The following is a 26,618-nucleotide window of genomic DNA, read 5'->3' as shown; positions in this document are numbered from 1 at the left end:
ACCCTCAGTTAACTGATGATCTTAGGCATGAACCAACACGTTTCCCGTTTTCAGATGTAACGCGTCTTCTTTCTGGTGTTTTACCGACATCTAGTGGTTACAGAAAGAAAGGCTTTACAAAGTTCAGATCGCCAGCGTCGTACGGTTGTAGCCTCCACAAGCAGTTTTGAATTATTATTATCTTGTTTGCCAGGCCAGCAGTCTGACCGCTCCTAAATATTTGGGCATACATGTTTCAGTTTCAGCCTCAAGGTAGCCAAGAAGTTCTGGATTACGATGCAGCATCCCCATGTGTTGTTTATACATTAGCAGTGATGTGGGATTAATTTAGAAACCAGAAACCAAAATCTAAACGACAAGCTTCATCATGTGCAAGTATCAACATAGTTGCTTTACTCATTTAAATTAAGTATTGAAACGCATTTGCAAGCAGGCTTTATTTCTAAAATGTATGTTCATAAGGTTATCTGTGGCTTTATTGATCTAAACTAGGCAAAGCTAAGGACAGCATACTCTAACATTTTTTATATCCCATTGAAGACAAAGAGAACATACTCCTGGTGAGCATTGTCTTTATTAATAAAGGCTTTATCTGTTCACATGCAACCTGGTGTGATACCATTGATTGCAGCAAGATAGAAGCACGCACTGGATATGAAGCCAGACCATTTCAATACTCTATGCATGCACAAAATGTAAATTCCACTAGTTCTTTAACAGGTTAGAAAGCATCTCATATTAGATGGAAGAGCTGAAATAACTGAAGCATGTGACACGATTCCTAGTCACCATCAGCCATTAGAAGAGTTGTAGATCTGTGCCATAACATCTATGCAAGGTACAGTCAATAAAAGAGGCAGTTGGTGGTACACTGAGTTTGCATTGAATATTGTAGCAGGTTCACTGGTTTGCATGTAGGTCGGATTAACTTCACTAAGGTAAGAACATTTCCAACCACTGGGGGTTACAGTAATGCTTCACTGAAACCTAAGTGAACACAAGTTCATTGGTTAATGGTGTTTAGAAGGTGAGGAGGTTCCGGTTCAAAACTGCAGGTCAAAATAAAAATAAAACAAAATCACTTCCCAGGAAACTGCATTCTACAAATACTCAAATCAAAGGTATTTTTTGGCCACCAATGAAACACTGTGGCCAACAGTGATGTGGTATTTCTGATTATTATAATTATTATTATTTTAAATCATTTTTTATTGATTGAGCCATGAGCTGAGGTTCAGCGGCGAACGGTGGTCCAGCCATCATCATCTGTCTCGTTTTTGGTGCGGCGAAGGTTTTCTTTGTCAGTACGCCAGCCCTTCTCTCCATCAGCGTCACGATCACGGTCCCGTCCCGGTTCTCTGTTTCGGTCCCTGTCGCGCTCCTCACGTTTATCCTCACCTCCACGACGCCAAGAACCACCTGTGGGGAACAAAGATGTTTCGTAGAAAATATTCCAGCAACGGAAGTTTTTATGTTTTAACTTTGGAAGTTTCGTGTGTCCAAAGTGGATGATTTCTTTAAATTAAAAAAATAAAAAATAAAAAGCTTATGTAGCAGAGCATGTATCAATGGGTTTGCAGTGCCCTCTGCTGGCTGAATAAGTTATCTTCACGTTGAAATTTTTGACAGTCAGAAGATGAGCTCAGTGGATTGAGGATGGAGAGTTGGATCAGGGACACCAGCGTCTACAGCGTTTTAAATCTCTCTCAACTGTGATTACTTTTTATTTGATTTCAGGAAGATAAAAACCATGGTGATGTTGTGCACATCAGTTTTCTTTTAACATCTCTTAACAACAAAAGTGTTTGGGAGCAAACCATACTAGTTTTGGAATCAAAATGTTCTCCATTCAAGCTTGATATTTGATTATTATTAATAAAAGCAGAGCTTAAATTATTGGTAAATCTATGCAGTTTTTTTTAATTGTTTATTTACATTTCATACAGCAATTTTCTGAAACAAAGTTAACATTTGTGCATAAAATAAATTACTTAGATCACACTTAATGAGATCAAACCCAGCAAAGACACTGAAAGCAAGTCTAAAACATGCTCTGCTCACCATCATCAGGATCTCTGGGTGGGCCTCTGTTGTCACGATCATCACGGCGATCTCTATCACGAGGGTCTCTATTGCGGCGATCATCACGGTCACGTCGATCGTCTCGATCGCGTCGATCGTCTCGATCACGTCGATCATCGCGGTCTGCCTCCTCTCTGCGAGATTCTCTCCAGCTGCTTCCCTCATCAGTACCCCCTCTTCTCCAGATACCATCCTCTCTGTGAACGCACAGTGACACCAATTAGAAACTCTGCCAACAACTACCTGAAAAGCAAATTGTCACATCCTCCACGGTGCTACGAATAACTCAGCATACAGGCATAGATCTATTAGCCCCACCTGTTTGGACGACGGTCTCTGTTGCGGTCGCTGGATCTTTCGTCTCCTTCGCCATCATCTCCATCATCATGGGGGCCACCCCGGGGAGGTCCCCAACTTTCCTCTCTGGCCTTCTCTCGCTCACGCCACCCCCCTATATCAGAGGTGTTCATTATCATCATTTTATTAAGACTTGACATTTAGGCACAGACCAGCTGCCTGGCTGTTGGATAACAAGACTTTTCTATTATTTACTGATAGCCAATTGGCTACAGACTTACCAGGTCGGCCCAGTGGTTTCCAAGGTTTGGCGTCATCATCACCACAATGTGGCCCATCATCCATACCTCTTCTTCCAACTCTGTCATCATCTCCTCTTCTGGGGCCCCAGTCGTCATCAGCTCCACGCCTGGGTCCCCTGGAGTCATCCATGCCTCTACGAGGACCTCTGTCATCATCAAAGCCACGTCTAGGACCTCGGTCGTCATCTCCACCACGCCTTGGACCACGATCATCGTCGAAACCTCTGCGTGGACCACGGTCATCATCCAACCCTCTGCGAACAGGGCGGTCTTCATCGTCACCACGGCGTGGGCCTCGTTCATCGTCAAAGACCCTACGGGGACCTCTGTCCTCTCCGCTTCTACGAGGACCATCTCGTCTGAAAGGTAACTCTTTCTCCTCCTTGTCATCGTCCTGTCTCCAAGTCCTAAGGAGCACACAGTTGTTGTTAGAGAAGCCATTCCTAGCTGAGTCGGCATTACAAGAAGAAAAGCAGGAACTAAGTGTTGGTGACACACACCTGTCTGGTACAGGACGACGCCACTCTGAATCCCCACCCTCTGTGCGTCGTCTCCATCCTCCATCCTCCTTTTAACAGAATCACATGATACTTCAAAATTACTCACAGTCCTGTAGACCATATTATCCTTACACAGCCCATCCCAGCCATCTTGGGGTAAGCAAAAGCAACTTATTAAAAAACAGATCCAAACCTTTGGCTTCTCCTCCTGTGGGACCTTTCTCTCCTCCTCACGGCGTCGTTCTCGCTCCTCAATCTCCTGCTGACGAAGACGCTGCTTCCGCTCTTGCTCCTCAAGCTTTCGTAGACGCTCCTGGTACTCCCTCTCCTCCTCCTCTCGCTGCTCTTGTTCCAGGCGTTCACGCTCTTCACGCTCTATTAAAAAAAAAAAAATTAAAAATCCTTCCTGGTTCTCTGTGGAATATGAGCTCCTGTCCTAACTTTATGAGGACAGGTTGGATCACGGATTCGTGATTGTACAAACCTTTCTTGAGCTGCTCCTCATGAATACGCTGTGCCTCTTCTTCTTTTTCCCGGTAGTAAGCATTACGCCTGTCCTCTTTGCGCTGTCTCTTTCTGTCTTCCAGGCGCGTCTTCCTTTCCTCTATCAAGCGCTCTTGGAAAGCCTTCAGTTTTTCCTTTAAAAGGCACAGAAGTGAAGCTGAAAGCACTGCTTCAGTCCTCATAGTCAGCTAATGCTCAGAGATTGACTAAGCAGTCTTACCTCATAAATGAAGCTACGAGCAGCTGTTATTTTGGACAGGAAGTTCTCTTTGTCCTCCATCATCCTGGACATGCGCTTCTTGTGCTCCAGAGCCTTCTCCCGTTCAACTTTCATGGTACTAATCTACATAAAGAGAAGAACAACTTGTTACATTCCAGATGCTCAGATGTTTTACATTCGTTTTTATCTCTTTATGTAAAGCGCTTTTTTCCTGCCCACTTACCCTCTCCTCCTCCTGGAGCTCCCACAGTTCCATATCCTTGACACGCTGCTCCTCATAAGCTTTTTTGATCAGGGGAATCTCCTCAAGACGCTTTGCCCTCTCAAAATAGTCAATCTGAAGAGAGATAAAACTTAGGGCCCAGTACATATTTAAGTTATCAATACTTCTACTGATTTAATACCATTACCTTTTTCTCCTGGTTCTTCAGACGCTCCTGAAGTTCTTTCTTCTCCTTCTCCAGCTGCTCCACCTGTTTAGCCATGATGAAGTCAGGGTCCAGTTCTTCCAGGTCCTGCAACAAAACCAGTTTGTTAGATCTACATTAAAAATGTAATCCATGTGAAACTTACCCAGATCAAGTTGATTATGGCTACATTTCATCACCTCAATGTCGATATCCTTGAAAGCCTTTGCTCCAAGTTCAGTCTTCTTGATCTGCTCCAAGCGCTCACGGGCATTCTTCTTCTTGATCTGCTTGTGCTCCTCCATGATGCGCTCCTTCTCCCTTTCTTTGGCCTCCTGCCGCAGACGCTCCTCCTCTGCCTTGCGAACCTTCTGCATCTCAGCCTCCCGCTGTTCTAGCTCCTCCTTCTCACGCTGAATGTTTAAGCTCTCCAGACGCTCCTTGCGCTCTTCGATGGTCTGTCTACGAGCCAGGATGCGCTGGTGATCCTTGCGGGCACTTTTCAGGTAGGCAGCGATGGCCTGTTGGTTATGCTCCTCTCGCTCTTGCTAAGAAAGAATAATTAAAAAAATAAATAAGATGCACTTGAATTCAAACAAAGGCATAACATGAGTAATGTTTTAAATATAACATGAAAAATACCGTCACTGGATGTACATTAATAAAGGGGGGGGGCGCTGTATATTAGGTGCCTCTGGTCACTGTGTATCGGTTAGAGGTTGAACTCACCAGGATGGAGGCAGGCTTGATGACCTGTATGGCTTTAGCCAAAGATGCAGACATGGCAGTGAGCTGGTTCCTTATCTGCTCTGACGGCATGTTCTGCAGGAAAGGTCCAACAGGAGCATCCTCTTTGGTCGAGTAGTTCAGATCAGAGCCGAAGCTCAGAGTTTTAGAGGTGTGGTCTATTCTGACCTACAAGACAAAAAGAAATGTTAGATAATCTACAAAAACGCAGCATGTTACTTCAGTAATAGCTCACATCCCTGTTTCTGGACCATCAGTGATGTCAGTGTCTCTACCAATGTGAGTCTTACCTGCAGATCACAATGCCGTGCAGCATCTACAATGGAGCGCTCCAGCTGGAAGGCGTCCACAAATGGAACCAGAGAGGCCAGACGACTGAACTCGATGCTTTGATAGATCTGTGCAACCTAAAATTTAAAAAATGAAGACAATTACACCCATTTCAGGGTAGAAGTGATTTAGAAAAAAAGATTAACCAGAAGAGAGAGAGGATTACCTGTTGCAAGAGCCTCAGGATGGTGTTACTCTGCAGATGTGGGACATACTGCTGAAGATCAGGTTCCTTCTCAGCCTGATCTCTCACCCAGTTTAACACCTAGAAGAGTAGGAAATTACAAGCAACAAGAAATGTTAATTAAATGAATAAACTTCAAGCTGTATGTAAGAAAATGAACTGAACGACAGCTCCTTGTAATTATTACGTTTGCTGCTGCCACATGAAGCTGGACAGTTTACCTTGGTCACTCTCCCGCTCAGCTTCAGAGGATGAAAGTCGACCTCAAGCCAGTTGTAAAGTTCTTTCACATCAGTTACAACATACTGCAGCAAGTTAAATCTAACCTAAAACACAAAAATCATACATTTGACAAAAAATTTAAAACAAATTAAAGAACAGATAAAAACAAAAAACTATATTCTTAAAAGGGTGTGAAGATTTCTCTCTCTTCTTGAGCACATAGTGTACCATATCATTAATGAGACTTTGGCGGGTTGGTGGAGACTGCAGGGCAAGGAGGGTAGCTAGCCTTCGGTGTTTCTCAACAATGATGCCATCCATGTCAAGCAAGCGAGCAATATCGGTACGCTCAGGGGTGATGGGAATAGATAGCGTAGCCAGGAGGACTCGGGTAGACATCCTGAAAATTGAAAGTAAATTTCAATACATATTTGGTCATGATCAAATTTTAAAAACAAAAACAAACAAACACTGGTGCATTTATCCACAAGGAATTAATGGAATACCGCTGCATCTCCTCTTGGGTCAGATTCTTTCGCATCTCCCTGGACAGATGATAGAGCCGGTGAAGTGTGCAGGCATGGAAGAGAGCGTTTCCAGATTTCCAGAATACAGTAGACACCTTGTTGTAGTAGTTGGCCATCAGCTGTGGTTTGGGAGGCTTCTTGGAAAGAGCAAACAGGCCATGGATGTCCTCAACAGCCTTGAATGCTTCCTGAGAGGAAAAAGAATAATTGCATTAGTACCATTAATTTTACATTCATCATGTTTCAAAGCTACTATAATATTATACATTGCCAGCTGCACATTACAGCATCCCACAACAGTGGAGGCAACCGATCTGAAAATGCTTGTGTAGTTGTTGAAGAGTGTTAGGTAGACTAACCTGCCACAGCTCCATGCTTATGGCGCTGTCCAGCTGCACCAGACGTGTCTCCAGGTGCATGGACTGACTTTCAGGGTTGTTCAGATTGATGGCAGTGCTCTGGTTGTGATGGCGCTGGATCTGACCCAGATGCATGCGCAGGTTGTCACAGAGCTTACGAAATTCTGCCTTGCGGGTGTACTGAAGGCAAAACTTGAATGCTGCAGGGAAGGTAGGATTTTAGAGCCTCGTACTTAAAGGTTTTAACTGTAAAAATGTTTGCAGTTGCAAAACTATTCAGTTATTTAATATTAATAGTAACAACAACAACAATAACTGTTCACTTTGACAATTAATTTAATCTGTTACATTATATCTTATTACATCGCATTGCTTTGCGTAACTGCTGTAATACCTTGAGGATTAGCTAATCCTAGACTCACAGCAAACAGACTTGAAATACATTTCTGAATAATAATTAAATGACTTCATTGGGAAAGATTTTTGTTTTATAAAAGATACTATACATGCATTGGTGTTAATTAACATCCATATACAGAAAACGATTAAAAATACAAAAACTTTATATTAAGATGGTAGTAAGCAGCCTGGAATATTGACTTAGGACTAGAACATGACATCATGAAAACAGACAGTATTTAAAAAGTAATTTGATGCATGTCCCTACCTTGCTGTGCAATGTCATGGTATAGACGCTCCACCTTGGAGTTGTTTCTCAGCAGGTCAAGGCACTGGCGGTAGGACTCCCACAAGAACTTCACCCACGGAGTGAGGAGCAGGCGATCAGTACGATCTTGAGTGTCCTCTCCACTCACAGCACTCAGGAGCACGCTAAAATCAAAGCAAGTTTCACATTAGTCCAGTTTATTTGTTTAATTGAAAGAAAAAAAAAACAAATCAAAATTTAAAGTTAAATCAAACACCAGCCCTAAGAAATGAATTAAGTCATTTGTTAAACAGCTGATTTACTATATAAAAACTTAAGCAGCATCACCTTTCTGGGGTCTGGATGTTATCCAGATCTTCGATGTCCAGGACCATTTGCTGGGACTCCTCCTTGGCTGTCTCAGTCTTCTCCTCTGCCAGCTTCAGGTAGGCCCTAACCACATCCTCCAAAGACTTGATGTTCACCTGGAAACAGAAAGCGCTTACATTTAGACTAAACTGCTATTTTGCATAAATTATTTTGTGTGTGCAAAAATCACAGATTTTTTCTTGCAGACCTGCTGGCAGATGTTCTTGTACTGGTAGAGACCCTCCTTGGCCAGGTGACTCTTGCGAAGATCGACGCAGAGCTCCAGATATTTGAGCATAATGGGCTCGTGGATCTTCTGCCATGTTCGGTGTTTCTTGCTTTTGATGACATCGTACAAGACATCCAAGGCCGGCTGCTTCTTGCCAACCTCAAGAAATTCTGCGCAAACATGTTAAAATAATATAAGTCAACAATAAACGCGTCAAGTCCCGCATCATTAAAAAAAAAAAAAAGCAAACGCTTCACACACCGTGACAAGCTAGAGCCGGCTGATTAGGCCGCTGTTGGTGCGTCGGTGATAGTAGGATCTACTTACAGCACCGATTCCCAGGCAGCGTTAACAACACCGTAAAGCTACGTGGAAGGTTAACAGCTCTCTGGCAGTCACTTACTTTTCTAAAAAGTCTTTCTTTTGTAATTTAAAAATCTGCGTAGACTGTTGGCTACATACCAACGTAGCTTCACAATTTCGATATGGCTTCCCCGCCATCCGGCTAGCGTTAGCAGTTAGCCCGGCCGGCTAACAACAACGAGTCACCAACGGCTAATGCCAGCTAACCCTTCGCCCAGTAGTTAGCATGGATGTGGCCCATCTGTTAAAACACGAAGCCGTTTGTATACTCACCGTTCGCTCGTTTCAGAGCATTCTCTGGCCGCTGAAAATACGCCGGCATGTCGATGACCTTTTAGCAAAGCTCAAAATTGGTTGACTTGGATTAATTTTAAGAAATTTTACCAGTCCATCAAAGCCACGCACTCACCCTGTGCAACGGTGCTGGCTGAGAAAGGAACAACCTCGTGAGTAGCCTTGGTAGGGTTGCCAGTTGCGTCACGTGTTATCCCTCCCCCCCAATCCCATACTGTGTGCGCCGCATCGATGAGGCGGTGAAAGGAAATAAAGACAATTAACTTAATACAACGTACAGTTCAGTAGTTTTGTTATTATTTTTATTTCACTTTTATCATTTGTAAACACACCCTTTTCACATCTGGTAGACCTTTTTGGATATGCAAGCACATAAGACTTTAAATGACAAATGATTCCGTTGGCTGTGGCATGTTTTCAGTAACGGAAATATGATCATTAAAATGATACAATTTAAAACAGGAAATAACTTGTAACTCTTGTGCTTTTATGAAAGTTTCTATAGCGTTAGCACCAGTGGCCGTCTGAAGTCACTGGTCCATTTTAGAACGTAGAATAGCAATGCATAATCTAAACTTCCCAAGTGAGGGCTTTAATCAAACCTGGCAACTCTGATGGTACAAGGTTCCCGTATGTGCTCCCCCCAATGGTACCTTCAAGTACTATTCAGAAAAACATTAACTCAAAAAAGATCAATTCAATCAATGCGTGTGAAATAAGATAAGATAGAGCCCAGTTTATCTACCAAGTTCGTAAATTCCCGTGCATAGGTAGCAAAGAGTAAACACAACCAATAAAACCATGAAACAATAGCTAAACAAAGTCAAATAACTCAGTAAAACGGAATATGACAAAATTAAAAGTAGCTCTATAAGTAACATAAAAATGATCATTTAAAGCTAAATAGAATACAATTATTAGCTGTATAAATATAATCATTATGTTAGAGAATGTGCTCCACTGCCAGTCCAATATTGCCACTTACAGTACAGAATGCAATCTTAAAAGCAATCTTGGTTTTATTTTGACTGTTTTACTTTCAAAAACATATATCTGTGCTACAGATTACGTGAAAACGCAGACTTTTCTATCACATTATAATGTGAAATGCTATGAATTCATAAAATTTCAAATTTATATTTTCCTGCCGTCCGTGAACATTACTTGCATTTTGTGAGTTACCATGAACGCACCGTTACGGCTGCTGTGATTGGCTGTGAGCTGCGTAGCTCCTCCCTGCACAGCCCTCCTGTCCCGGAAGAGGGAAGCAGCTTCGCAGAGAGAGAGAGGGGAAATGTTTGTTGACAGCAGCAGAAATCTTCTGAATCAGACTGCTGGCAAGTTTTAGCCCACTTTCTGTCCCATTAAACCCATCCAGCATCGCTCTCTGGCATTCTGATCTCGCATGAACTCTCAAGGTAACTTTCCTGTTACAACTATGTCCGCAGAAGAAGACGCCCGGTGGCTGCTCTCCAGTTAACTTGTGCTTATGAACTGTTTCAGGTATGGAATATGGCAACGACTGAAACGCAGCTTATGTTAAGCGTGGGATTAATCGGTAAGTTTCGGTTAGGAAGTCGTTCTTTTGTCTTTTTTTTTAAGCGAAGTCGGCGTCTCAGATCCGCTGAACATGCAGGACAATCACATGATACTATTGTGATCCGAGAATGTCCCCTCACTGGTTTATTGCTCCTGCATGTTCAACCTGAATGGCTCTGGATGGGTTCCTGAGCGCCTCCAGTAACCTTGTTATTGGTAGTGATGCTCTTAGAAGACCCTGAAAGTCCAGTCTGAATGCCTTTCTTTCTTCTGACATGCTAAATGTTGCTACATGTTGCTTTTATTTCCCCTCCTTCAGAGAAAGATGTGAATGGAGACACTTTGTGGGTGTGGTGCTATCCATCTGTGGGCGACGAACTAAGGGAAGTCCTGCTCAGCAAGTGCTGCCTGACACACGATGGCCGTGACTTTCACACTTTTGTGTTTGGTCAGTTCTCCCGTACCTGGTATTACATTACTACAATGGAAGTACAGGAGCCGACAGCACTAAACAAGGTAAGGTGTCTTTATCCAGGCATTAGCTTTATCCTTTTTGTCACATATAATATCTCCATCCCTCCATAGATGAGCATTTCTTTAATGTCTCTCTTTCTCTTCGTCAAGGTCACTCATTTTTCAGTAGTTGTTACAGCAAAAGACTTCAACCCTGAGAAATATGCTGCACTCAGTAGAATACTCTGCAGGTGACAGTCTTTATGAATACGAAGCATCACCTTATGTCTTTGTGCTTTGGGCTGAACTCACACAGTTACATTTATTTCTCAGGATGTATGTCAAACACGGAAGTCCGGTGAAAATGATGGAAGCCTACATCACCGTCCTCACCAAAGGAATCTGTCAGAGCGACGAAAACGGCTCGTTTCTCATTAAGGACTACGATGTTCGGAAAGCCTACTTGGCAGGTTCAGTCAAAGGTAGGACTTCACGTTTGTAAAGAGGAACACACATAAAAATACTGAACACCTTTCCCGGACTTTCCTGTGTACACAAATCTGCTATTTAAGATTTTTGTTATTTGTTTCATTTGTTTTGTTGTGGCCAAACACTATTTGAACTTTTTAAAAGCAAAGAATTCATGCTTTTTAGCTCTTATTAGAAACCCCCGCTGTTACTGGAGGTTTTTAGGAAGTAAAACATATCAGGGTCAGCTGATACTTCACATGAAAATGAAAGTTTTCTTACAACCTTATGCAGTCCTGAGAAAATCTAATAAACTTACCGCTTTAATAAGAGGGTACCCAGGTGCAGCTAATCAAATGTACTTGATTAACTTATCATTGTTAAGTGTGAGAACCTCTATAAAAGCAGAAGTTTTGTCAGTTTGCTGGTCTGGAGCATTGAGGCGTGTGTTAACACAATACCACAATCCTTCCAGAAGTGCACGTTACAGTCATTGAGTCGACCAGAATTCCCCTGTATACCAAAGAGGCCCATCTGTCTGATAGCTGAAGTTTTCCTTAAAAGAGCTGTGCATAAATGACTGACTGTAAAACGTCAATGAACTGAAGCTATGTTGTAAAGAAGACTGGGCCACAATGCCTCTAGTGTTGTTAGAGACTGATGAAATCAGAGAGAAAATTATGAGTTTATGTTATTGCTGTTTAAAGTGGTCGCACGAGCTACCGAATGATGAGGTGTACTTAATCACGTCTCCACACAGTCTCGTGAAAAAGTTTTTTTACACGGGCATAACAATAAATGAATAGCTGGGGACGGCAGGAAAACGTTATGCAAATGCAGTTTGGCATCTAAGTAATTATTATATCCATTTTTAGTTGATGTACAGCTTTTTTTAATTAATTCATTGAACATTTTAAAATGTTAGCTGTTAGTGGAAAATGTCACAAGATCTCAAATCTTCGACCATGTTTTTGCTCTTGTCTCAGATGTGGTGTCTCAGTTCGGGATGGAGACCATCATCCTGTATACAGCCTTGATGCTGAAGAAGCGGATTGTTGTCCATCACCCTCGGATTGAGGCGTTGCTGGAGTTCACGAGGTGAATTTAAGACTTTCATAATCATATCATAGTGGACATAATTGTGTTGTGTGGGTAACTCTTTTCTCTGTTTGTCTCTCAGAGTTCTGCCGGCTCTCGTGTGGCACAGGAAAGACTGGTCCATCCTCCACCCGTACGTCCACCTGAGTGATGCTGAACTGGAGGATTTAAAGAAATGCCCCGGTGAGGCTGCCTACTGGTTTATCTGTGTAATTAACAGAAAACTCATCACGCAGCTTAGCAACTATCTGCACTGCCATGACTGGGGTGAATGGGTGAATTATTAATGCTCCAATATGTTTGCTTCCTCCACAGGATACATAGCAGGGTTTGTAAATCCGGAAGTGAGCAACAGAATGGATTTGTTTGATGTGTTTGTGAACCTCCCAGACAGCACCATCACAGTATCCCAGAGTGCTAAAGGTAGCATGTGTTCAAAGAGAGAGCAATATGTTGCTTTGATTCTCTCAGACTGATGCTGAGTCTCTCACAACAGAAGCCATGGCTATGGGGAAGTTGCACAAGGACATCGGCCAACTCATCGTGCAGTCTGCGGAGGACGCAGAGAAGTCAGACAGTCAGGTGATCAAGGTAAGAACGTAGTTAAAAACACCGGACAGGAAAGCGTCAGCTGCAAGAAACCTAGTCTTAAATCTAATGTGCCCTTCATCTGCAGGACATTTCTGTCAAGACTAAAGAGATCCTCGCTAACCTGGTTGCTCTTGCTGATGAGTGTGAAGACTCTAAAATCACACTGGAAGGTTTAAAGCAGCGTCATTTCCCTCCAGCGACGGAGAACTTCCTCTTTCATTTGGCAGCTGCAGAGCAGCTCTTGAGGATATAAAGCTGTTTTCAAACACTCTACTGCAGGTTACCATCCGCAGCATGGACTCACTGTTGGGATCATTAAGTTTTTTTTTTGTTTGTTTTTTTTAAATGGCACACTGTTAATACAAGGAAGAAAAGTGTCCCTAGCATCAGATTTTATGGTGCACTGCTTATCTAATACATCATGGGACTCACACACCAATAATGGGAGCAATGAAAGGATTAGTTTGGTGATAATTAATGTTTTTTAGCAGAAACTAAATTAATCTACAGCTCGAGTTATTAAAAATATCAACACACAATGTGAACAGACTGGCTGCTGCCTGAGGTGTAGACCTCAGTGCACAGCTGCTTGAGTTTTTGAGTAATCTGAAACGATGGTCTTTATGTGGGATTTGCTGAAAATGTAAAACAATGCAAGTTTTATCCCTTAACAGTAACAGGTATGAGGGGAAAAGCGCCGCAGCTGTTGACTTGGAGTTTGTAGAGCAGAAACAACGAGCAGTGATTTTCCATCAGAGCGTTTTCCCACACGTTGGCTTCCTGTTCACGGTGCAACGCAGCAACTCCAAACGTCACAAAGCTTGTTCATGGCTGGGTACTCACTTTGTACTGTCACATGTGTGTGCAGGTTTTGCAATTACCGATTTAGCTGATAGAAACTTTGCTGTGCGGGGAAATCAGATTACAAGTGTAGCAGACACTGCACAACTTGTAGATTCTTGTTTTTCTTTTAAAGGAATGTCACATTTTCTATTTTGCTAACAGCATTAGCGCCGCGCACAGCTGAAACAGAAGTAAACTGTTGTGCGGTGGGGAATTTTCAGAGTTGTACTAACAGCTTCCACTTCAGTCTTGAGCTGATTAAATAACGATTAATGCTTCCATTCCCACACTGACTCACTTGTATTTAATTACACGTCTTATTTTCCAAGCTGTTTTTTTTCTCTCCACTCTTCTAAATCAGTGTCGTTAGCGCCATTGTTGTACGGTTGAATCCATTTTCCACCACATTGCAGTATTTCAGGTGACGGTAACACATAGGCTCGTGCAACTTTGAAAATATATTTTCATGAAAATGTGTAATATTTGCTATATCTATAAATCCAACTAATACTCAAAGTGAAATAAATTTCTATCAGAAAGTAAACTGTTGCTTTAAATAAACTCTTTATTTTGGGGTGTGTGTGTGATGTGGTGGTTGTTCCTGTCATGCTCTCTGCAGTTTGTGGAACATGTGTCAGTGGATTGTGTGTCTTCTATCTAAAGCTGCTTTTCAGAGTCCTCTGTGGTAGAATAAATGTCTCCCAATTGCTGCAGCCTGCAGCTCCTCCTCCAACTGCTCCCTCTTTATCTGCAAAACAAGGTCAGTGTCAGCTAAGTTCAAGAAAGCAAAACAAAACCTGAGAGCAGAGGAGGACCCCGACCCTTACCGTTCCCAGCTGTGGAAAGAGACTGAATGAAACGGGAATCATCAGGCCAAGGACGAGCGCGGTGCTTATGTGTCGGAGAGGAGCGACAAGCAGAGAGTTCCTCTGGAAGGGTCTCACCCTGTAAAGAAAAATCTATTCGGTCAAACCTGATTTTATTCGGAGGGTGTTAAAGACGGCTTTAACAAAAGGCTGACCTTTTCATGAGTAGCACCAGCAGATTAGGAACGGCGGCGGTCATACCGAACAGTGCCGCTCTTGACAAGGCAGTCTCCCACACAGCCTCACAAAAAAGGAAAGATCTTTACTACATCAAGATTTCACTGAAATTACTGATTTTTCTTTTTTTAATTTAAAAATACCTTTTCTCCTGCTGCTTTGGACATGCCAACAGGATTTCCATTGTGATCAAACACTTGGATGCCAGTTTCTGACTCCTCACTTCTTACAGTTAACACATTGAAGAAAGCCAGAGTAGCTGAGGAGAGTAAAACAACATTGCAGAGCTGAAAGTATGCTAGTTTATTTGCTCTTTTAGGGTACCAATAGGCTCAGGCTTCATTTTTTCCCTATTATCCCCAATATGGTCTTCCCAGGCAAATATGTGAGCTCATACCACCTGCTAAACCTTCATTTGGCAAGAGGAAGCCAATCAGGATAAGAAGAAAGTTACTTTAAAAGCAGAGCAGCTTGTTTCAGACAGAGGGTCTGCAAAGCTAAGTGTAAAATACATAAGGATTATTCTGAACTGTAAATCATGCAAAGCTACTCTAATAGAAACCTAAAATGCAAACTTTAAATACAGTGTCTGCATTGGGATGATTTCTACTGTACAAGTCTCCACAATACTATTTATGCAGTAAGCACAGCAGCTTGTATTCAGCACACAGAACTTACCTGAGAGAGGGATTGGTAATATTGACCTAAAGAAAGTCTGCACTGCTGAGCTTCTTAAACCTAGTCTGTTGATAAAAATCTGAGGGAGGGCCTGAAACAGAAGATACAAAGTAGCAATGACTGAAAAACCAAAAGTTTACTTGAGGCATTACGGTTACGATTTCCATAATCAAAATGCACACACCCCTGCACATGTTGTATAGGAGACTGTACCAGTGATCAACAGAAGCTGCTTCAGAGAAATGTTGTACCCCTGGTGCTGGGAGATAAGTGCAGAAACAGAGGGAGGGCTCGAGATTAGAGAAAAGACACTTTAAAAAAAAAAATGATTGAGCTATTTGATCACACAATCAGCTCATAAATGAAAATATAGGCCTGATCTAAACACTTTACCTGCTCTGATGAAGAATTTCTGTTTGCATAATTGAACCCAGCACTGTAACTCTGCAGCAGAAACTGAAAGAGTGCAGTGGAATATTTGCCATTAGTTACTTTGTTCATGTCTAATATATATATTTATCAATCTCATCAATATGCTTTGTTACCTGCCAAAACAGAGCAGGTTTCACAGTGCTGTGTGGCAAAAGACTGGCAACAACCTGTGAAATTAAATAAATAAACTTCCTTTTGAAAAAAAAAAAGTTCTATATCTCTATCTATAGATAAAGGAGAAGACACCTACCAAAGGTCCTGATATAGGAAGAAATGCTGAAAAGAAGCAGGTGGACATGAACTCATCAGAATCTCCTGTAAAACTCTTTCAGCGATATACAGCACTGTGCAAAAGTCTTGAGCCGCACCTTGTTTGTGTTTTTAAAAAAATATATTTTTATTGTAAGGAGACAGTTTATTTTATTATTTAGAAGTGTTTTAAGTGCTTTTGAGGAATAGTTCTGCAGGCTTTCTAAACGTCTTTCAAAGTTTTTCTTTGGACATCAGCTGCTTTCACACTCATTTTCTGTTCTTTCGTTGTACCTGACCATTTTCAGAGGACTGTTCTGAATCATTCAAGCATAAAAGGACATTTAACTTAAGGGATGAACGATTGTTATGTGTAGACACAACAGACAGTCAAAAAAAAAAAAAACTACAGCAGACGAGGAGTACCTGAAAGGTGTGTGTGTGTGTGTGTGTGTGTGTGTGTGTGTGTGTGTATGTATGTATGTATGTATGTATGTGGACCCATCTACTGCTCACCAAAACCTCATCAGAAATGGTCTCAATGGGAGGTGGCTGTCAGGAAGCCATTATTAAGAACTCGGAAACATAGGGATAAGACTGGAGTTCATTTGAGTTCCACCTTGCAAACACACTGCTAGTGCAGTGCAGCATACTTGGATAGAAAAAAAAACACACAGTGGAACGCTATCGGTCATGGATTGGCCTCCCCAGAGCCTGGACCTCAACATTATTGAAGCAGTGTGGGATCATCTTGACAGAGAACAGAAGAAAAGGCAGCCAACATCCAAAGAAGAGCTTTGAATGTCCTTCATGAAGCCTGGAGAACTATTCCTGAAGACTACTTAAAGAAATCACAAGAAAGCTGCATGTTTTGAAATATTGTTGCATTCATTATCCTTTTTCATTGCACAATATATAGATATGGACTGCTATTGTGCCCATTTACTTGGATTCTACTAGGGTAGCTTTCATTTAATTCACAGACATAATGGACCCTGGTGCAGCCCATCAATCTGACACAGGTTATTTTCATCCCATTCCCCCCCCCCTTCTTAAGCTCCTTTTCTTCTACCTGATCACGCAGGTTACTTATACATACATATATATATATATATATATATATATATACATATATATACATACATATATATATATATATATATATATATATATATATATATATATATATATATATATATATATATATATATATATATATATATATATATATATACATACATACATACATACATACATACATACATACATACATACATACATACATACATACATACATACATACATACATACATACATACATACATACATACATACATACATACATACATACATACATACATACATACATACATACATACATATATATATATATATATTATATTATACATGTTAACCTTGTTATTTGAAACTTTATCTCATATAACACATGACCAAAGTTTTTCTTTGGAGATAAAATATGGAAAAGTCTAACAGGTCTATTTTAATGCTTCAGGAATACACATGGGAAAAAACACAGCTGATTGCTGTTTGAACTTACAGGTGTTTATCTGGAAAACCTGCAGCCTTTGTAGCATCTTTAACAACCGTTTAAAGCTTTGTTATCACACATATGAACTGATCACACTGCAACTGTATGTATGGAAACTTGTAAACAACACTTGTAAAAGTATGTTACCTGGCGGCCGAAAAATTAGGGGAAGAGCAGCCCCAGAATCAGGGTGGACAGATGACTGTGGAGGCAAAGTGGTCATCCTCCTTTAAATCACATCTGCACAACATAGCTCCTTCCACTTAACAATACTTTAATAAGACTGATAGCGAGGAAATCTTAATTTAGGGTCACTTCTTGCAAGACTTACAAGTGAGATGGTCAGTGCAGCTTCATCCTAGTAGAGAAAATGAAAGAAAGAGAAGTAAAACAACCTGCAGCAGGTTCACAGTGTTGTGTACGTGACCACTGTGCACTCAGATCCTTCAACATAATCTGACCTTTTCATTTAATTTTTCTCCGCTTCCAAGGAGAGAGTGAGCCTTTTGTATCTCAGGCTGCGGGGAGCAAAATCACAAGGTAAACATCAGGTATTTTCCACTCATCCCATAATATCGGATCACTGCAGTGGTTGCTACTCACGTCAGATGAGAGCAGGAGGGTTGGATTAAGGAGATTAACCCAGATCTTCAGTCGACGGAGGAAAGACTGTAAAACAGGAAAAGTGTAGTCATGAAAAAGCACGAAAGAAACCAATTCCATGGTAACTGTGAGAGGTGATGCTATGCATGCTGTGCACCGTTACCTGTCCCTCTGCTTTCCAGTACAACAGGTTAGGATCCATTAGAACAACGAGTACATTCACGTTTCATAAATTAAATCACTCACAGTGACACTATTACAGTACATCGCCTACAAGCATGCATTTCTCATGCTTTTGAGGTCAACTTCTAATTAGACTCAACTTCCGCCACCAGTCACGTGTTCGCAAAGGTTTATGCTACATTCAGGGATGTGGGATATATCAGGCGTCGCGTTTTTTTTTCCTAGTGGCTTTCTGCTCAGCGTGTTCAACAGAGACCGCAACGACCAATTTAGCATTTTTACGGTCAAACAAACACAATTTAAATTAAAAAGAAAAAAAATATCAGCTTCGTGTTTCGCTCACTTAAAATATTTTTGTCTAAATATTACGAGCTGTACCTGAAGGTAACGTGACTTTAGCATTTTCTTTATGCGCCATAATTTGTCACAAAATACGTTTTATGGTCGGCATATTCGATAAATTGAGCTGGCAAAATATTAATACAATTCATTTATTTTTATAGTTTTTCCTTCAAAGGAGAGGTTGGAATTGAGCACGTGTGTAATAACCTGCTCAACCGTGCCTCCAGTGACATAATCCAAAATGGCAGCCACCATCGGAAAACTGCTCAGGACCTCTGTAAGTGCAACTTTATATAACGTTACTTTGCATTTGTTATTCGCGCTGTTGCACATAAGTCATTAGTCAGTGTTGATAGCAGGTATTGATTAAAATAAATAAATAAATGAATGAAAAATTGTCCTCCGCATTTATGTTGTGTGTGCTGCACATTTGAACCTGAGCACCAACTGACACCGGTGTCAACCCGCGGCAACTGCGCAAGCCTCGCTTCATAAGAAGAGCGATGAGTGGAGTTGTGGTTATACCTAAACAAAACCTTAAAAAATGACGTTCGTGTCTTATATAGAAACGTTAATTTCGCCATCTTGATGCATTGTGCTAGAATTTTCTATGGTAAGCAGGGTCAAAGTTATGAACTGAGTTGCCTTGTATTAAGATAAAAAAAAAAAATTAAAAAAAGAAGCTCACTTGCAATTAATCCCATTAATTACACAAAGTCTTAAAGAAAGGAAGGCGGGAACACAGCAGAGGCTCAAATTTAGTATGATAATAATTACCACCTGTAGGCAACTGCTGTGTTCACTTTGTAGGCCATGACTAATATAGATTTATTATTTGTATGAATGGCAACAAAGCTGGGGCTGAATTGTGTTCAATATTAAGGCAGTTTGTTTTGCGTGATTGAGCTGTTGTTGAATTTTATTCTGCAGTCCACATGCTTCAAGAGCCCCAGTTTTTACTTTAAAGGTATGGTGTATAAAATCTCACCACTAGATGTCAGTAGATCCTGCTTTCCAACCCCTCCCAATATAAGTGCATAATCCTAGCTATGTTGGGCGCTGTAGGACAACCAAATCTGGCTGCTGTATATCTTAGTGACTGTTTACCTCAGTTGTGGTATATCTATGTCCATTTACTCTGGAGGAGGCTGTAAAACTTTGAAAGTAGTCTGAAGCAAGTCGATTAGTCAGTGAAGCTCACTTCTATTTGAAAGCAATACTGACGCGAGTTGTTGAGAATATCCTGAACCTTTATGTCAGCAAGCACCGATGATTTTGCTGCAGTTAGCCATCATTAGTGAAACTTTCTTTGGAGTGGATGTAACATTGTTGGACAGACATTTAGTGAATAAACTCCCATACAATGTGAGAATGTAATCAACATATTTATCAGATGGAACTCGAGCTGGCATAATGTTGGCTTATGACCAGCTGTTGTTGTTTTAGCCGGCTCATTATCAGCCGTTTGTTTGCATGTCTAACCTGCTACAGCTGGATGACAGTGTTCAGTGAGAGCATATTAGTGCAGTTTACCTAGTAGTGCAACGTTACGGTCCCCACCCTTTCCATCAGTCTACAGGTTTAACAACTCTTACAGCAGAAAACGTGCACAATCAGTAACATTTGGCACATGGCAGACATTAGCATTAACAACGATGATCCTCTATCTCGGTGGTGTAAGTCTATTTTTGCTTTGTCCTTTTTGTTCTCCTTTTTTTTTCTTTTTTTTTCTTAAATATAGTTTATGCTGGTGGGGATGAGGGTCCCTTTCTGGAAGCCTCAGCCACTGTTTGCTGTCTGACTCATTAGAATAGCTTCCACATGTTGTACTTCTACACATAAACTGATTTATGTGGAGTCTTAAAAAAGGAAACCATACAGAAAAGTTTCAGACGCATCATAGTGGTTGATTCTTTGCAGGCTGTAAACCAGCGATGTCAAACTAATCTTACATCATGAGCCACATACAGTCCACTTTGATCTTACATGGGCCACATCAAAGAAACTCCTATTTTACAGTTTAACCTCCTAAGACCCAAACTCTTCCACGACATGAATTTTTAATTTCTCTTTGATATTTGGGCATATTGGGGCCTGACGAATGTAAAAACAAAGAATTACCAAATTTATTTATTTATTTATTTATTTTTACCTTATTTTTGTTTTTAAGAAAAATAAGAGCTACATATGAGGATATTCATTTTAAAATTTGATAGAACAGTAGCAGTATAATGTCCTCGTAAGTGGATATCAGGCCCATGTAGAGCAAAATTGAGTATTTTAGTTTAAATAACCCAAAATGTGATGTCCACATATGTGGACGCCAGGTCCTAGGAGCTTAAAGAAGTTTAACTACAAATTCAACGTGCAAATATATTTTCTCCACATTATAAAGCTTTTTTCTTTTTTTTTTCTCTTTTTTGTAGTAAGTGAAACGAAATGAACGAAATCGGTCAGCACAACTTTTTAGGTTTAAATTGTAAAAAATACATGTTGAAAATCGCATTTAAAATTGTTGTAGATCATGGCCTAGACTGCCCTGTAATTATAATACAAAGTTTTTGTTAATTTATAGAAAATGTCTTTTTTGTTGTTTGTTTCTGTAAATAAAGACATTTATCTATAGGGCCATTTAATTTTTTATCCTTTACTCAAGTAACAGAGGTTAATTACGCAATGTCTGTTACTTAAGTTGTAGTGTAAAAATCCAAAATCCACATTTTCCAAAGGTGCCTAGCGACCAGATTGGAGTCTTTGCTGGGTGTTATTTAGAGGTGGGAATCACCATACAGCCCACAATACGATATTATCACAATACTTAACGCACAATACGATATTATTGCAATTTTTTTTTAAAAATATTTTGCGATATTCAGATTCTGTACATAAAGGTAAACTTTATCAATATTCATTTTATCTAATAACAAAGTCTCACATTCAGTCTTTCTCTCATTTCAGTCAGTTTTATTGTTGACAAACTGAACGGTTTGTATTACAGTCTAGTCCAACTTAACTGAATGCAACCATCTGGTACAATTATAGCTATTCTGAACTATGCAATTTGTGAAACCTATGCAGCCCATTCAGCAACTGAAGAATTTGAAAGTAAATTAAAACAAAATATAATTTTACATTAAATAAAAAAGTTTTAAACTTAATTAAAATAAAACATGTCTTAAATTAAAATAAGTAATAAGTAAGTCATGTTTATTGCTGCCATAAAAAAAAAAAGTTAAACACATTTGGACAGTGTCAGAATTCTTGCTCAGAAAAAGGAGCTGATCAACATGCTCTGAAGTCAGAGCATGTTCCAGTCCACAAAAACTTTTTTTGTAACAAAATATCGATTTCTGCTGTCCCTGTATCGATACATTATTAGCAAACAAAATATCACAATACTACACACCCCCAGTGTTATCTTTGACAGCCCTGCTGTAAACGGCTTTGTTCTGGTGCCTTTTTTAATAGGGATTTTTACAGTGATGTACAGTAAATGAGTCACTGCAGGGGAACTGCCTGCATAGTTCAGAGCGCTAATGTGGTTTTATTCTGAGCTGATGATAAAGTCATTGAGGTCCAGTGATTGCTGTCTCTGACTTTGATGCATGGTCAGGTTAAATGTAACGTCAATAATGCCTAACAGGGATTTCAGTATTCGTAAAGATACAGACTTCTGCAGATGAGTGTCCTTCAGTATGAGCTTTGATATCAATTATATGAATGAGGAAATAAAAACTGAGTGTCAGACAGCTGCTCCAGCTGCAGCAGGAGGGGAGGAGTCAGAGAAACTTGGTGTGGAGGACAGGGCACTCGTTACTGTTACTGCAGAGCGCGAGGATAACATGGACTAAAAATTCTAACTTTAGAAAGCTTTGTTGTGATTTATTTTTCCTTCTGTTAGTAACAGCACTTGCTGATATAAAATCCCTGCTGCGGTTTCACCGTTTGGGAGCCAAAGCAAGTGGATGACTTAGAAACTTACAGAGGCAGTGTAGCCTCAGTTTCCTCCTCTTTTTGGAAATTCTCTTTGATATCCCAGCTAAGCAATTCGTTCAACAAGTTTTGAATAAAAAATAATTTCTTACCTAAAGGTGGTGCGTGTTGATAGACAGAATCTCCGCACACACACACACAGCGGGAATGTTTCCTCAAGCTACTCCAGAACACACTGTAGCCTACATATAACAGTACGGTGTCGCAAAAATAAATCCATTTAAATAATTCATAACCTATGTTGGAAGAAAAGTCACTTTAAAAAGTTAGAGTGGCACATGCGTTTTTGAAGTATTTATGGTGGCAGTGTATGTGCAGTAGGAACATTGAGATGTGCTGCTCACATAAAGTACTATCTGTATATAACATAGCAGTGGAATATCTCAGTGGGAGTATAGTAATTAAAGAATGAGCAGTACTCACAAAGACCTTGGTTTAGTTCAGTGTGGAGAAACTGTTGGGTTAGACCTTTAATTTTATCAACTCAAATTCATTAAATAACCTCTCATTTTAAAAGGTTTCTTAACAAGGCTTGTGTAATGCTGGAGGATCTTTCTTTCAGCACCACAATCACCTTTGCTCACTAGATTCTCAGGTGGTACCAATGAAGGTAAACCATGAAAAACACGATTAGAGGACATTTTCCTTTCACAGAGGACAAATTCTTTCACTCTTGAATGTATCTGCAAGCTTGAAAGCATTGATACCTTTTCATGTTCCAGTCGTCCTAAACCATTGTTGCAGTTAGTAAAATGGCAACTTGATAACTAAAAGAGCTAAATATCCTTCCAGATTATGGATTATTCATGTCATATTAATGTCTTTTTATTTATTTTTGAGGCGAGGGTTGCAGCAGGAGGGCTGAAAGTCGCAGCAGCTTGTCAGCATGGAGCCTGCGGGGCTGCAAGAGTCCTCACTGCTCCTGCACTCCAGAGATCCTGTTTCTCCACCAGTATGTACAGAACCAAAACACACAGCATGCAGTCAGAAATGAAACTGCCTGATTCAGCTCAGAATGATTTTTCTGTTTTCTACTTATATATAGCACACATCATGAGTTAGTCAACTGATCAAATAACTTACAGATGAAATGAAGTAAGTTATTTGCTTTCCAGGATAAGATGATAGCATTTTTCTCCCTATATTGTTTTTATCAATCTTATTCTGCAAAATAAAATATCGGGCAGTTTTACCAAACAGTTGGTTACAGCTGTACTCAAAAGGAAAAACTATAGTCATTATAATTAACTTTCCAGCAATATCAACAGTATTGTTATATTTCTGATCCTGGTTGGTTAAATTCTGCTCAAGTGTTCAGTGTTGTGGATATAAACTAAAAGCATTTGTTCAAATGTTAGCTTTGCTGTAATATCATGTTTGTTACAGCAGTTATGACAAAAAATACTCTTACTGTCATAAAATTGATGTGAGAGAATGATTCGACTTTTTATTTCTGATTTTTCTTGAACTCGTATGACGGCTGAATTTTTCAGAACTTTGCAACTCGGTTTTCTTTAGATAACATTAATATTCTTGCTCTGTGTACTTAAAATACATTGCAGCAAACAAAGGGGAGATGTATCTATAAAACCAACTAAAGTCATGTTTGATGTTTGTGTGTTTCACTCTGCAAAAGCCTTGCTTTCCCACCCTCCACCCCACCCACCCATTGCCAGATAAACAGTGTAGATGTTTGTATGTCTGTGTCAAGCCAAACATTGACCAGATGACATTACAATAAATTACTGTTTTATCCAGCATGCATCTTATAGTCAGTTCTGTACAAAGGCAAATTGACAAAAAAAGAAGACTGTTGCATATCTTATATTGATAAATAAATGATAAATAAATAGAGTTTGACTTTGCTGTATCAGGCGCTTCCAGATGGGCCCCTGCTGTCACCCAGCCTGCGCCTGCTTTTAAAGGGACAGCTGTCCACAATGGGGAGTTCAAGGACATGAGCCTCGCTGATTTCAAGGGCAAATACCTGGTCCTTTTCTTCTACCCACTGGATTTGTGAGTATTTATAAGAATAATTTTCAGCATGAGATGAAGAAGTGAATAAAATGTTGGCATTAATGGCCTGAGATTTTCCAGTATTTCTGCAGATGTGCTATGATTTTTAATAAGTGCTTTTTATTTTTTGTTACACCACAGCACATTTGTGTGTCCGACAGAAATCATCGCATTCAGCGACAAGGCCAACGAGTTCCACGATGTCAACTGCGAGGTGGTCGGAGTGTCTGTGGACTCTCACTTCACCCACCTGGCATGGATCAACACGCCACGAAAGGTACATTCAGTGTAATAGTTATTCAGTAAGCGGCACACGGTGCAAGGTTCAGATCACTGTGCGTTCTCTATTCAGTCTCTGAAGTAGAACTTCAAGGAGCCTTTAGTAAATGACTGACCTCAGTGTGTTGTGCTTGCAGCACTTTGCAGTACTGTGAAATAATCTCAAAAGCTGTTATTTCTCGAACACTACTAGAAGCACTATGCAGCGTTTGTGTTCATGTATCTTTTTATGTTTTGTCAGGCTGGAGGCTTGGGAAATATCCACATCCCTCTGCTCTCAGATCTCAACAAGCAGATCTCCAGAGACTATGGTGTGCTGCTGGACGGCCCAGGAATTGCTCTGAGGTGAGTTCATTATGCGCTGTGAAACCACAACTATCAGTCCACAACTGGCTCACAGTACTAAAATATAAGACCAAAGACATAAAACACAAACCAGTAAAAATGTGCACAGCTGTAATAGGAACCCTAACAGAATCTGATAACGTGCATCACGGGGATTACTTTTTATAGAGCGTATTAAACAGTTTTTCTTTGATTTTTGCCATCCAGGAATGTTTCTGCCAGACTGTTTGTTTTGTAAAGTTCTATCCTCACGTCTTTTATTAAATTTTATTTTACATGGTCAGTTTGTATAAAGGCTTTAAATGGTAAATGTCATACATTCACACCCACAGTTCCACAACTCCGTCATCTATACCCAAAAAAAACTTAGAAAAAGCTTTTTTTTTCTTTTTTTTTTTAATGTCTGGAAAAGTGACTAATGTTGCTGCTACTGTTATCATTGTTGATTTAAATACCCAGTCCTCTGGGTATTTTTAATTTGAAGACAGGGAATATTATGCAACAGGCCTTAAAGTGTGTTTTCTCTCATTTGGTGGGTTTATCCAGATATATCACCAAGTGTTGCAATAGTGCCTGTAACTGGTCTTTTATGTAATTGCTCAATATTGAAGGGAGAACCTTCTAACACTGTTTATAAGCTTGGGGAAACCTGAAGTCACTTGGATGAGTGACGAAATGTTTCTTCCACTGAAAATGCTACGTCCAGATGAACAAAATCAACCTTTTGGGATTTCCTTACCTGGATGATTGAGCATGCATCGAGACCTAAACTTGTTTAGAAAGATGTCTGATGTTTTTGTTTTTTTTCCTTTAGGGGACTCTTCATCATTGATCCAAATGGCGTGGTGAAGCACATGAGTGTGAATGACTTGCCAGTGGGCCGCTGTGTTGAAGAGACTCTTCGTCTAGTGAAGGCCTTCCAGTTTGTGGAGACTCACGGGGAGGTGTGTCCGGCCAGCTGGACCCCTCACTCCCCAACAGTGAGTACACCTGGGCTCTGTGTTTCAGTCCATTCAAGGCTATAACAGCTAATGTGGATTTGATACCATACACTTTTTTTTTTTTTTTTTTTCCTCCTTTCTCAGTTTTTGTAATGTTTGTTTTTCAGATCAAACCAACACCAGAAGGATCCAAGGAGTACTTTGAAAAAGTCAACTGAACACTTCACAGCAGATTGAAGGCTTAAACGTGGTACAAATCTAGAAATATACTGAGTTTACACTTTAGCATATGCATTTACTCATAACATCGGGATGCTCTAATAAACAAACGCTTTATAAACCACAGCTCTTTGTCTTGAATAATGCACCAGACCACAGAATAAAGTGGTCT

At 40.3% G+C, this 26,618-nt stretch overlaps 4 protein-coding genes across 6 annotated transcripts; 2 read left to right on the top strand and 2 right to left on the bottom strand.

Annotated features, from left to right (window-relative positions):
* Positions 1-555: 555 nt before the first annotated feature.
* eif3s10 (eukaryotic translation initiation factor 3, subunit 10 (theta)) lies at positions 556-8,760 on the bottom strand. Its single transcript, XM_026190055.1, has 22 exons — positions 8,562-8,760; positions 7,905-8,095; positions 7,676-7,812; positions 7,349-7,512; positions 6,682-6,881; positions 6,302-6,510; positions 6,024-6,195; positions 5,795-5,899; positions 5,556-5,654; positions 5,350-5,466; positions 5,042-5,227; positions 4,513-4,860; positions 4,316-4,420; positions 4,129-4,242; positions 3,906-4,028; positions 3,666-3,819; positions 3,375-3,556; positions 3,182-3,249; positions 2,661-3,088; positions 2,401-2,533; positions 2,062-2,279; positions 556-1,419 (listed from the first exon to the last, which is right to left on the bottom strand). The coding sequence occupies exons 1-22, from the start codon at positions 8,608-8,610 to the stop codon at positions 1,235-1,237; spliced, it is 3,687 nt and encodes a 1,228-aa protein (XP_026045840.1). The 5' UTR covers positions 8,611-8,760; the 3' UTR covers positions 556-1,234.
* Positions 8,761-9,774: 1,014 nt separating this feature from the next.
* On the top strand, positions 9,775-14,118 carry dennd10 (DENN domain containing 10). Its single transcript, XM_026189358.1, has 10 exons — positions 9,775-10,000; positions 10,086-10,140; positions 10,441-10,637; positions 10,746-10,825; positions 10,908-11,056; positions 12,029-12,140; positions 12,223-12,323; positions 12,456-12,563; positions 12,637-12,731; positions 12,817-14,118. The coding sequence occupies exons 2-10, from the start codon at positions 10,095-10,097 to the stop codon at positions 12,982-12,984; spliced, it is 1,056 nt and encodes a 351-aa protein (XP_026045143.1). The 5' UTR covers positions 9,775-10,000; positions 10,086-10,094; the 3' UTR covers positions 12,985-14,118.
* A 3-nt stretch (positions 14,119-14,121) lies between these two features.
* Positions 14,122-18,488, bottom strand: sfxn4 (sideroflexin 4). 2 transcript variants are annotated; one of them, XM_026189359.1, is made up of 14 exons: positions 18,292-18,488; positions 18,129-18,194; positions 17,987-18,043; positions 17,857-17,883; positions 17,673-17,727; positions 15,978-16,003; positions 15,841-15,894; positions 15,689-15,751; positions 15,480-15,554; positions 15,296-15,386; positions 14,761-14,876; positions 14,596-14,681; positions 14,402-14,519; positions 14,122-14,322 (listed from the first exon to the last, which is right to left on the bottom strand). In XM_026189359.1, exons 1-14 carry the CDS (start codon positions 18,328-18,330, stop codon positions 14,245-14,247), a joined length of 951 nt encoding a protein of 316 aa, XP_026045144.1. In that variant the 5' UTR covers positions 18,331-18,488; the 3' UTR covers positions 14,122-14,244. The 2 variants fall into 2 exon arrangements, with proteins under 2 accessions (XP_026045144.1, XP_026045145.1); XM_026189360.1 differs by having other exon boundaries at positions 15,480-15,548.
* Positions 18,489-18,572: 84 nt separating this feature from the next.
* Positions 18,573-26,572, top strand: prdx3 (peroxiredoxin 3). Of its 2 annotated transcripts, XM_026189361.1 has the most exons (8): positions 18,573-18,695; positions 18,815-18,930; positions 23,487-23,598; positions 24,521-24,662; positions 24,804-24,939; positions 25,183-25,286; positions 26,101-26,266; positions 26,395-26,572. In XM_026189361.1, the coding sequence occupies exons 2-8, from the start codon at positions 18,895-18,897 to the stop codon at positions 26,443-26,445; spliced, it is 747 nt and encodes a 248-aa protein (XP_026045146.1). In that variant the 5' UTR covers positions 18,573-18,695; positions 18,815-18,894; the 3' UTR covers positions 26,446-26,572. The 2 variants fall into 2 exon arrangements, with proteins under 2 accessions (XP_026045146.1, XP_026045147.1); XM_026189362.1 differs by lacking the exon at positions 18,573-18,695 and having other exon boundaries at positions 18,765-18,930.
* Positions 26,573-26,618: the final 46 nt, after the last annotated feature.

Source organism: Astatotilapia calliptera, chromosome 13 (genome assembly GCF_900246225.1).
Source record: "Astatotilapia calliptera chromosome 13, fAstCal1.2, whole genome shotgun sequence".
Taxonomy (NCBI): Eukaryota; Metazoa; Chordata; class Actinopteri; order Cichliformes; family Cichlidae; genus Astatotilapia; species Astatotilapia calliptera.
Note: the sequence above shows the minus strand (reverse complement) of the source record. Positions and strands in the feature narration are given on the sequence as shown.